Below are 11,671 nucleotides of genomic sequence, written 5' to 3'. Positions count from 1 at the left end.
GGCTGTGCCTGCTGTCAAGTGTCGGAAAGTCGAATGGTCCAAGATGTTTGCCTTTCGAGCTGCAAACAGACCAATACATCATCCTACTTCACTTTGGACTCTCTGTGCCAGTATCTCGGCTCGTTCTGGTGATGAATGCCCAAATGGATCTTGGGTTTTTGCACACAATGGCATGGTGAAGCTACATATCTGACTTATTGTTCTGATATTCCATGAGGTGCTTATGAGTTTTCAGGCAACCGCAGTCGGAAGAATCATTGAGATTTTGACAAATCAAGATCATGGAGCCTTGACAGTCCTACAAACATTTCAAGTGGGTATGACACAACACCCAACATACGGGATGCCCACCTTAACTCAACGTTTTGGAGAGGAAGAATTCACAACGATAGCACTGGAGGTATAAGGAAGTTTTTTTCTCTTGAATTAAGTGCTGAAAGTCTTTTTTGAAAAGGATGTTTTGTTTGCTTTCAATGTACAACATGACTGCAAGAACGAACAATGTGCTACTACAGGTAAACATATGCAGTTACAGGAACGGCAAGAGTCTGGGGCGGAAATCCCCATGTTTGAGCACACCGCAGGGGAACACTTCGTCATCAACACTCACACATTACACAATGCCCATCTTTTGCGTGAAGCGCTTCCTCATGATCTGACAAAACCTGTTTGATATGTGCAAAATCGAAGGGAAACTCATGAGCAACTTGCGACGTCACTTCAATCAACCCAAGGAAGAAAGCAAGAGGACTTGAAGAAGAAGAAGGCCACTATGAGTGCAACTAAGAAGGCAAATGCACAGTTATTGGCGCAGCATCCAGAGGTTGTGGAGGTTGGAAGTGACCAAGAAGGCACAGAAGATGCCATTGGAAGAGAAGATGGAGTGGGGGATGGTATCATGACAGCACAGGTGGCCGCAGCGCCAGGAACAGTCTCTCGCCCTACAAAATGTCACAAGACGTAACCTCCCCAGCCCTACCCTCCATCATTTTGTTTCTGCGCCTTTCCACTCCCACCCCAACCCTTGATCATTTTGTTTCCACATCTCTCCCCTCCCATTCTGTAACGGCGTATGGGTACCCTCACCTCTTGCATGTTAATTCAGGGCAGTTAGTAGGAATCACCCACCAACACTGAGAGGCCCGACAATACAAACAGGCCATAGTTGATGGTGCCTGCTGATGGGCCGATGAGGGCCAATAACCCTGTGTTGATGAATTGGCCGATGTGATCCCACTATCAAGGTAAAGAAGGGTCGGCCAGCTACGTAGATTTAGCATACACCGATCAGTAGGAAGCTGCCCCGGGAAGTCAAGTCCCTGTATTTGTATATCGGCTGATAGCTAAGCTATGCAAGGTCAGCTGACAGTTTTGAACATTGTATTTGTATATCGGCTGATGGAAGATAGTTAAGCTATGCAAGGTCGGCTGACAGTTTTGAACATTGTATTTGTATATCGGCTGATGGAAGATAAGCTATGCAAGGTTGGCTGACAGTTGTGAACGTTGCTGGGTTGGTGATCGGCCGAGGGCCTTCACTTCTGATTAGCAGCTAGGCTATGCAAGGTCGGCAGACATTTTGAATTCGCCTGGGTTGGTGGTCGACCGAGGGCCCTCTCTTATGCCGAGAACGGGTGACTTACAAAGTGCTGAGCTTGGACGCCCGGGTTCAAATTGCAGGCAGGTAAAAGATACTGGCCGCGATCGTCTTCCAACGTTGGCTTGGCTTCGTGGTTACGCTGGGAGGGTACGTCGTGTATGTATGCCCTGGGTTCGAATCCCACAAGTCAGTTACACCTATCGCAACTCTTGTTAAAATTTACTAATCAATGCTGGTTTGACCGATGTTGTCTCGGATCATGAAAATTTGAACTGCAAGTTCTGCCTGGTCTGCCTCTGCTTGGCTGCTAAATTAAAGGCCAAGCTGAAAACGATTCGGCTTGAAAATGCCAGCCTCGGTGATGCATCGGCTGATGAGATGTTCATAAATTCTCGTGTCCGGCCGACTGGGTGATATCCATGAACCATGACTACCATGTGGGTCTCGCCAGCTGACCCTGGTAACCAGAGTTAACAAGTCATAGATTCGCGTTTTGAAAAGTTTTTTACTTACTGCAGGTAAAAGATACTGACCGACCTATGTATGCCGGTTTAAATCCTAAACAAATTTTTTACTTGCTGCTATTAGAATGACATGGTCAGCAGTTAAAAGATACCGACCAACATTGTCTTCCACCGTTGGCTTGGCTTAGTGGTTAAGCTGGAGGTGTACAGAGTGTATGTATGCCTGGGTTCGAATCCCAGAAGTCACTTACAATGATCGCAACTCTTTCGTTTTTGTAACTCTGGCTAAAATTTACTAATCAATTCTTACCGAGCTTGCAGACCCAGGTTAGTTGTCTTACGCTGGGTAAGTTACAAAGTGCCGAGCTTTCAGGCCAGGTGGATCATTGACTTGGCTCAGTGGTCAAGGTGGGAGGTGTACGCATTGTATCTATGTATGCCCTGGGTTCAAATCCCTAACAAGTCATGCTGTTCATCCTAAACAGTTTTTTACTTACTACTATATTAGAGTGACATGGTCGTCAGCTAAAAGATACTGACCAACTTCCTCTTGCAGTGCTGACTTGGCTTAGTGGTTGAGCTGGGAGGTATGCCCTGGGTTCAAATCCCAGAAGTCACATAGAGCGAAGACGGCCTTTTTGTAACGCTGGCTAAAATTTACTAATCCAAGGCTTGTAACATCCAAAGTCCCAAGAACGGGTAGTTGTCTTAGTTGAACTCTTCTTGGTGCCTTTTGTAAATGTCGAGGGAAAGTGAAGTGGGCTCTGCAAATAACGGTGTGAGAAGAAGCATGAAATGAAAACAGTCATGCACCAAAAAGTGTTGCTTGGACAGTGGCATCCTTCCATCCCAGCATCTTGGTACTGGTGTTCTGACCATCTGTATTGCCCTCCAAATCCAAGACATATTGTGAGTCTGTGGTTTGGGAATCCAACAATGCTCCTGCAGCAAACAGCCTTGAACATTAAGTTAGCATTTAGTTGACTGACGTGCAAGGAATTCCATATGCCCGTGTTACTGACAACCTTTTCCTTCCAGACCAATGAGGAATCAGAGTCCTTGAGCCAGCATCAAGGTCCTGAGAGGGTTGATACTTGTCATCAGTGCTCATCGAGGGATAGACACAAGCTCTGAGATTCCAAACTCACCCTTTTCCCTTGTCAGATTGTTCAGCCCCTCCACGGCAGCTGTGATCCTGGCCAGATAATCCTTTACACTTGATCATGAACATGATTCTACAGTCAGTCTCATCAAATCATGGAGAACCCAATCCACTCACATGAAAACTCGAAATTCAGAGCAATAATAGGTGAAGGTCCTGGTACAAAACCAGGAGTGACCCAGGTTGAAGACATTCAAAAGACATTCATACTTGAAATTGGGAGATGTAAGCAAAACACAACCAAACAGATTGCCATCGATACGTGTTTTCCTTTATCCACCCACCTTAAGATGGCCAAGACCAAACCGACGAATTGCTCACCCCCCCAAAACCTATCATGTCCATCTCTGTACTCGACGCGCTTATGAGCCAGTCTTTTGACTCGCCCCCATGTCCCATAACAACTCCTGCCAAAAGCCGAAAACGAATCCATTCGGACGACGGATCTGACAAAGAGGACGAAGCAGAAGACGGCTTTCCCACTCCAGCAAATCGCGAAGGGCAAACATTGTTCATGATGCCCACCCCACTTGCAAATGCAAATATTGTTACCTTTGCACGGCGCTATGGTTTATCAAAGCTTCTCAAGCAAGTGCAAATGCAGGAGCTCCTCAATTTTGTCAAGGTAAGCATTCCTGTTTACTCTCCATTAGTTCCACCACTCTGAATAGTGCTACAGTGCACTCTTGATGAACACTTTGTTATGCTCTATGTTGCAGCAATGCAGGTGCGTGACAGTGAAGACCAATGCGTTCGTGAGTTGGCTGCTTGGGCACCTTCCAATGCAACTGACATAAGTCTCTCGCTTTCGGGGGTCTTGTTTATTAACTGTTTTACAGACAAACTTACAGACATACAGCTGCTACATCATGCTCTCACCCAAGATTAGGGGATACAGGGATGGAGTTGCCCAAAGACTTTTATGGGCACGTACAGGGGTTGAGTTGCTTTTGCCCAATTTAACTGATTTTCCTGTCATGCACACCATCACACGCAACTTATGTTGGGACATTCCCAACACTGTTTACTCAAATCCAGCAGCAACAGCCAAGCTCGACAATCGTATCTGCCATCATTTCACCCAGTTCTGGTCAACCATAAAGAAAAAGGTGCGTACCGGCTTACTTTCCCACCCCACTTCTCATTTCAGCAGCATATGATAGATTGCTGCCAGTCTGGTGGGAGAGACCAAGGAACAGCAGACCCACATCTTTGCTCTTGCATAACATGTTGTGTTGGGCACTTCTATCAATGTCAGCATCCAGCTTTGCACTCATTTGGCCCTTCTTGTGCATCGCCTCCCTGTTCCCTTCACACCTGCACTGACTTTTTGTTAGCGTGCTGAGTATGTTACGAGTTCGGGAAAAGACTTCTACAACAAGGTTGACAAGTGGCTCGCAAAAATTCGCGATACTTATCCCAGTCCGGGCATTGTCACAAGGTTTGTCTTACACAACTTATCATACCTGTCATCGTCATCACTTCAGGTCAGTCCTTAACCACGACATTGAGTCTCATGGACACAATAACCTCCACATTGAAATCCTTGCACCGGCGGACACTCAAACAGATGAAACAGAACGTGTTGTGGAACACACAATTGAGGGTTCCAATGAGGCTGGCGTACCCCTTACAGATGCCGCCCAGTCTGGCCCCTCGACATCTTCAAACCAATCACTACTGAGTGTTTCGAGCACCATGGCAGGTGGGAATGGTGGTGAGGGGGCAGTAGATGATTTTTGACGGTCATCTCCCACTAACAAAACTCAATGGCCTGCACCTATATCCTTGGTGTCTACATGCTGGTCTGACACCTGGCTCAGAGAATCCCCCCAGGTTTGTTACATTCACAAATTCACCTGCCACTGTGCCCAGGTGAAGGGTGTTATGTCCTACAGCTGTCCATCACTCCTGCACAAACAATGGATCTGGCCACATTCTCGGGCCATAGGCCGAATTTTCTGGCTGACACATATACAACAAATTCTGTAGTGCTGCTATTTACACTCTGTCCCTATTTGTCGTCGCACTGCTCCCCAGGTGAATACAAAACTGAGGTGTAGAATTACTACTTCAGGCTTTGTTTGGCATCAGCTTCCACTATATTTGGCTTGCATTACTTCTCGCCCACTCTCTTACTCCCTTACCACCATATACCTCTATTACATGCTCTCATATCTCATACCTCTACTTCTCTTATATCTCCAGAATCATACATGTGGTTAATTTCTGTTGTCTGTTCTGTGAGTAGTGTTATCTATCCTGTGAACACAGGATAGATTTCCACTTTTTTTGAAATTTCACTGCTACTATCGGTTCTGACAAACTCGACACACACATATAGTCACCACCTTTTTGGCCCTTGATTCAGGCCATTATTTGGCGTGTGCACATGCTGTCTTGTATGTTATTGCCACGTCTGTCTTTCGCAATGCATCAACCCTGATTAACCATATCCAAACAGTGGAGGGTATATCGCCTGTACCACTACACTGTCACCATCTGTAACCATCATTGCTGTTTTCTCCGTCTACCGCAACACTGGGATTTCCCTATTTTACCTGCACCTCTGCTTCTGAACAGCACCTACCAATTCTTAACAGTTTGGTTCCAACAACACACACCAGGAACAACCGTCTACAATCGCCACAACTGCAGGTACCATCAGTACCATCTTCCTCTCCTCCTGGACCATCCTCCTCGCCACTTTCTCCCCTAATGCCTTCTGCATCCCCTGAGAAGACTGTGACATGTGGGAGTGAGGAAAGTGCAATCGGATGTGCTGACAAGATGCATGAACACCTAAACAACACACACACACACACACACTAACACCTTAAACACTTATCACCACAGGTACATGCTCAGTGCTTTGAGTTCAGGTTCATATGGTAAATGGAATTACCACACTTGTTTTGTTAGAACTTAAAGTAGAAGTTCGGGGAAATGATTCCATATATTTTATATCACTTGTCTAAGTCTAGTAGAAACAGCTTTTATTGGGACATCTTGGTGTTCTGGGATTGCGTTCTAACTGTATGCAAAGAAATATCAAGGAAACTGTGCTTTATAGACTTTTGTAACTCCCTTGAGCTTTTATTATGCCTCTGATTCAATCCAAACTAGTCTTAAAGACTCTTCAAGCACACTCACTTGGATTCCTTGGTAGTAGTAGAGAGCTCTCTTACTAACTGACGAGACAACCTTACAAAAGCTTAGTGATCCCCACTTAACACACTGGTTCTGGGCACACATTACTTATGTCTGTGAAGAAAAGTCCTTTAAGTTGATTACAAACTTATCCACTACCTCACATGCTACTAGGAGTGCAACAGTTGGTCAACACAGGGACAATTCCTTGCGTTTCAGCCTGCGTGCATCCTCCTTTTATACTATTCTATGTTTTCTATTTATATTTACACATCTGTGTGTGTCCGAGAGGTCAGATGAATTAATACTGATTTTTAGTAAAGGTTTGAAGTCGCTCAGTTGTGTGGGGCACAGCTGAGCTGACTTCTTTTAAGTTTTCATAGTGTTTTCTCTATTGTGGTGACGTGATGCATATGTGGGAATCGCCGTAAACGGTTTTCAGGATTGGTTCAGCTGAGGCGAATGGTCCACTTACTGATTTTCTCTCTATTATTAGATGCTGTGCATGGGTCTCAGACCTCACGGCAAATCGTTCATAGTTTTTTCTTTCTTGGTAGACTTCGGAATATTTCACGAAGTTGAGTTTTCTTGCATCAATGATGCCATGACTCGTGATGTGTTGATGTATCTTGCCACATGACTTCTTGGATCATGCTTTGTAGCATGTGACTGAATGACTCCTTGTGTCAGGTACACATCAAGTTTCTACGCTCACATATTTATCTTTAGAATTAATATCTTTTTATCCATAGTAAGGTGAGACCCTGGTTTGGTGTAAACTCCAACACCCTGTGCGGAGGTGTCTTTACTCTGGAACACACTATAGTGTACTATTTCATGGTAGTGTAGCCTTTTATTAGACTTCGAGTATATTGAAGTGATTTGGTCACGAACCGACCACAATTCCTACTGCCTAAGGCGTGCACATTTCTTGGATGTAGACTTTAATTGACTAGATCAGGCTGTGTCTAATGATCCTTATGATCAAAGTGATTGTATTCTACTATAGAAGGTTTTATAGGAGAATTTGCTAAAATTCGCATTTTTACAGGTGTATTGTTACACTCTGTATCACCCTGCCATCATCTTTCTGTCTTTCATCTGACTCTTCAGAGGACAAACAATGTGCATATATTCAACCAAAAATCGTTTGAAAATGCAGGGCATTCAGTAGCTGCACTATGGAACCATAAAAGTACAACCTGGACAATTGTCCTATGGGTCATAGAGCTACCCAAATGGGCCCAATGCTCTGGATGTCACTATAGGACCATGTGTGGGCCCAGTTCCATAAAGACACTTAAGGGTGAATGTTGGGCCAAAACATCTGGCCAAAGCAGACACTGCCAAATAGCCATTTGGCCCAATTATGGTCTTTTGAGTGGTTTCACTTAGCCTAAGGATAGTAGTTGGGCCCAATGATTGTCAGGATAGGTTATGGACCCAATGTTGGGGCCAATGCAATTTCTGTCACTAATGGCCTAGGTTGGGCCCAATTGTCAAAGCAGTAGCTTATGGAGCCTATGTTGGGCCATTGATTAGGAAACACTATAGTTGTATGATGGGCCCAATGCATTGAATATTTTTCTGGGGATTCTGGGTATTTTTTGGGGAACTTGCGGAGGTTTACTGGAGCTGTGGAGTTGGCAGGACTCCGGAACTACGGGGTTTGGCAGGACCTTGGGTTTGATGACATGTGGCACTTTAGTGGCACTTTGTATGTGGTGGCATTTTAGTGGCACTTTGGATGTAGTGAGACTTCGGCAATACTTTCCATTCCTCCACTGATTCCTACCAGATTCCATGGATTCCGGTCAGAATCCAGGAATTCCGGAGGATTCCAGGAATTCTGAAGGAATCCAACTGGAAGAGGCAGGAATCCAACTGGAATAGGCAGAAAATCTCATTATTTAGGTTATAAATCAGAATAGATCAGCACTGAGCTAGAGACTTAATCTGCACTAATTCAATTCCTCAACAGACAAAATTTCTTATAGAATTCACACCTAGTCAAGTCATAGATCTCAGCAGACAAATTTTAATGTATTTTATTGAGACATAAAATCTATTTTACTACAAATTCACACCTACTCAAGCCATAAGATCTCAATAGAACAAATTTTAATGTATTCTATTGAGACATAAAATCTATTTTACTACAGTAGGGAAGGGGGATGGACAAAGAGAAGTATGAAGAATAGGGAGGCATAGGGAAGGGGGGAGGGGGGATGGAAGGGAGAGGGGAAAGATGGGTACAGAAAGGTACACATAAGGAAGGGATAGAGAAGGGGGAGAGAAAAGGAAGGGGGGATGGACAAGGAAGGGGGAGAGAAAGGGGAGGGAAGATGGACAAGGAAGGGGGAGAGAAAGGGGGGACAGGGAAGGGGGGAAAAGGGAGGGAAGGAAGGCTCGATGATGTGGGCGCACATCATCATCGTGTCGCGTCACCATCGTCGTGTTGCGTTGTCATCGTTGTGTCATGTTGCCATTGTGTCGCGTTGTCATGGTGTCGTATTTTCGTCATCCGACGACGTGGGCACTTGACGACGTAGGCACGCATCATCATCGTGTCGCATTGCCATCATCATGTCATGTTGCCGTCATGTTGTGGTGTCGTGTTCTCGTCGTTGTGTCCCATTGTTGTGGTGTCGCATTTTTGGTAGTCATTAGCAGGGTAGGATGGTATGGAGAAGGGGGGGGGGACTTACTTTGAATGATGATGAATGACGATGTCGTTCGTCGTCTGGATGCCACGTCGCTGAAGTGACATGGCGTTCTTGCTTGATCCATCATGGTGGTCGTGGTTGCTGGTTGACGAGTGTTGTGGGTGGTGGTGACCATGGGTGATCGTGGTGATGTGGCAATGGGTGGGCATCTTGGACGACAGTGGTGGTTGAGAGAGAGAGTGGTTTGTTTGTTGATGATGCCCAAATCAAGTGTCAGCAAATGCCGACACTTGATTTGGGTGTCATGAATTCCATTCCAGCTTGTTCCATGACCATTCCTTCCAGATGATTACTGGAACCATTCTGGCAGAATTTAAATTATTCAAAATTCCGCAGAATTGTTTGATCAATTTGGCAGGGCCCTCTGCCAAATTTGATTCCTCTGGAATTCCAGGAATTGCCCGGATTCCGCCGGATTCCAGCAGGAATCAGTGGAGGACAATAAAGACCTCGACTTTGGATGTAGCAGCACTTCAGATATAGTGAGATTTCGGACATAGCAGCACTTCAGATGCAGCGGCACTTCAGATATAGCGATAGTGTGGCAGGAATTAGGTCGCCCAAATTTGCAGGGTGGCACCAGGAAGTCCAAACTTGGGGTGCAATGTAGGGCAAATTTGCAGGGTCATGGAGAGAAAGTGTAGACTGCTCCATTTCGTCTTCTATTGGTCTTCTACTTGAAAGACACTTGCCCTTCAGTCTCCTGGAACATTAGAACGATCACCACCTTGACTCGCAATATTACAGATTGTTGTTCAATATCATGTAGTCACATTTAGATTGAATTTCAAATAGCTGTCTTACTCGAAAAACATCCTGCCCTGCCACCGCCTCGTGATAATGAGCTCAGGCAAGTACCTCCAACTCAAGCAGTATTTGAAGGCCCTTCCAGACAAACTCCCCATCTCACCTCCAGAGTCGAGACTCAACCGCTTGCTGAACTTCATGCTTGATCAAGATTGGGTAATTGATGCAGGAGAAGAAGTGGCCATTAATCAAGAACTGGAGGCTGCCTTGCATGACTTTCTCCCCAGAAATGATAATGGTATCTTTTACATCAAGGAACAAGGGCCAGGCATTGAAGCGCTGGCGGACGTACTTGACTATTGGCTGCCAAAACATCCTGGATCAGTGATCTTGGAGTTATGGTTGAAAAGTGCGATCAAGTCTGCAAAGAAGTGCATATTGACTCATGGCAGGGAGGTAAGAGCTTGATCTCATCGATTCCGTCAATCAATTGACAATCTGAATGTGTTGGCTGTGATCCTAGCTTCCAGAGTTTGATCCTGAGCCTCAGAACATTCAACATGCTCCAAAAGGAAAGGCTACTGTGAAATCAGCAAGTTCCAAGCAGTCGACATTGAATGTGACTCACCAAACAACCCTGTTCAACTTAACGGCCCCCAGCTGGCAACCCAAATCAAGTGCAACATCGACAAAGAAGCTTGACATGAAAGCCCTTGCAGATACCATCAACCCCGATTATGTAGATGGTGCTGAGCCAGACGATCATCGGGAGGGTGGATGCAAAATGTTGCCGTTGTTGCAGAAGATCTCATGACCATGCCATCCAGTGGCAGACAAGAGCAAGAAGCTGGCATGTTGTCTCGCAAGCAAGGGTTGTCACACCACCTGGGGGTGGCCTGGTGATAGGACTCGTATCTTGAAGCATGCAGTGGCTTGCAGTTATCTGGCAAAAATGGAAGGCAGAGACTTGGTTTGGCAAGCAATTCAGGAGCTCACCAGGAAAGAACCTGGCCTGGTGAATAAGTTAATGAAGAACATGGGCGTCGCGCCAGCAGGGCAGTTAGTAGGAATCACCCACCAACACTGAGAGCCCCGAACATACAAACAGGCCATACTTGATGGTGCCTGCTGATGGGCCGATAAGAGACAATAACCTGGTGTTGATGAATTGGCCAATGCAGTCCCATGAATAAGGTAATGAAGGGTTGGCTGGCAATGTAGATTTAGCACAGCCAGATCAGCAGGAATTATACCTGGAGAGCGAAGGACAACTATTTGTATATCGGCTGATGGAAGATAGCTATGCAGGATCAGTTGACAGATTTGAATGTTCCTGGGTTGGTGATCGGCCGAGGGTCTTAAATTCTGATTAGCAGAGTCAGCTGGTGGGACCCAGATTATTGTAGTCATGGCTCGGCTGATCAGTCCAGCAAATGGATACCGCTACTGGGTTGGCCACGAAAACTGACAATTTATAAACATGGGATCAGCCGATGTTTGAGCCAGTCCGGCCTTTTCAATATGGACTAGTATATGTTTTCTGCTCGGCTTGCATTTTATGCAGCCGAGCAGGGTTATTTGAGCCAGACACAGGCTTCCATGCCCGGTGGAAATGTCCAACATGTGATATGTTTACAGGAAAAGTGACTTGCCCGGATGATTTAATATTAAATTGTTGAAGAACTTTAGCTCATGCTGTGTCCAGATGCAAAATAACCAAGCAGACAAGTGAATTAAATCAGTAAAGACGGCCAGGCTGCACATTGGGTGGTGCAGGTGATTAAAGTAATTTTTTGAAGTCATCCAGCTGTTGCTGTGTTCG

At 45.5% G+C, this 11,671-nt stretch overlaps 4 protein-coding genes across 4 annotated transcripts; 3 read left to right on the top strand and 1 right to left on the bottom strand.

The window, feature by feature from the left end:
- Positions 1-442: 442 nt before the first annotated feature.
- On the top strand, positions 443-673 carry LACBIDRAFT_240535 (uncharacterized protein; the record flags this gene model as incomplete). The annotated part of the gene is made up of 1 exon (XM_001888794.1): positions 443-673. A coding segment is annotated over one exon (231 nt), but the record flags the coding sequence as incomplete, so codon positions are not given.
- Positions 674-1,110: 437 nt separating this feature from the next.
- On the bottom strand, positions 1,111-3,295 carry LACBIDRAFT_334077 (uncharacterized protein; the record flags this gene model as incomplete). The annotated part of the gene is made up of 9 exons (XM_001888749.1): positions 1,111-1,236; positions 1,644-1,739; positions 2,114-2,137; positions 2,316-2,349; positions 2,375-2,406; positions 2,562-2,563; positions 2,878-3,020; positions 3,087-3,194; positions 3,282-3,295. The coding sequence occupies 9 exons, from the start codon at positions 3,293-3,295 to the stop codon at positions 1,111-1,113; spliced, it is 579 nt and encodes a 192-aa protein (XP_001888784.1).
- A 268-nt stretch (positions 3,296-3,563) lies between these two features.
- LACBIDRAFT_334076 (uncharacterized protein) lies at positions 3,564-5,805 on the top strand (the record flags this gene model as incomplete). Its single annotated transcript, XM_001888793.1, has 10 exons — positions 3,564-3,851; positions 3,906-3,953; positions 4,078-4,335; positions 4,564-4,667; positions 4,714-4,931; positions 5,050-5,062; positions 5,219-5,266; positions 5,321-5,469; positions 5,571-5,628; positions 5,691-5,805. The coding sequence occupies 10 exons, from the start codon at positions 3,564-3,566 to the stop codon at positions 5,803-5,805; spliced, it is 1,299 nt and encodes a 432-aa protein (XP_001888828.1).
- Positions 5,806-9,942: 4,137 nt separating this feature from the next.
- Positions 9,943-10,936, top strand: LACBIDRAFT_334075 (uncharacterized protein; the record flags this gene model as incomplete). Its single annotated transcript, XM_001888792.1, has 3 exons — positions 9,943-10,305; positions 10,373-10,622; positions 10,677-10,936. 3 exons carry the CDS (start codon positions 9,943-9,945, stop codon positions 10,934-10,936), a joined length of 873 nt encoding a protein of 290 aa, XP_001888827.1.
- Between the last annotated feature and the right edge of the window lie 735 nt (positions 10,937-11,671).

The sequence above is a fragment of the Laccaria bicolor genome, genomic scaffold, assembly GCF_000143565.1.
Source record: "Laccaria bicolor S238N-H82 LACBIscaffold_58 genomic scaffold, whole genome shotgun sequence".
Classification (NCBI taxonomy): Eukaryota; Fungi; Basidiomycota; class Agaricomycetes; order Agaricales; family Hydnangiaceae; genus Laccaria; species Laccaria bicolor.
The sequence above is the reverse complement of the archived record's forward strand: the minus strand, read 5'-3'. Positions and strand labels throughout refer to the sequence as shown.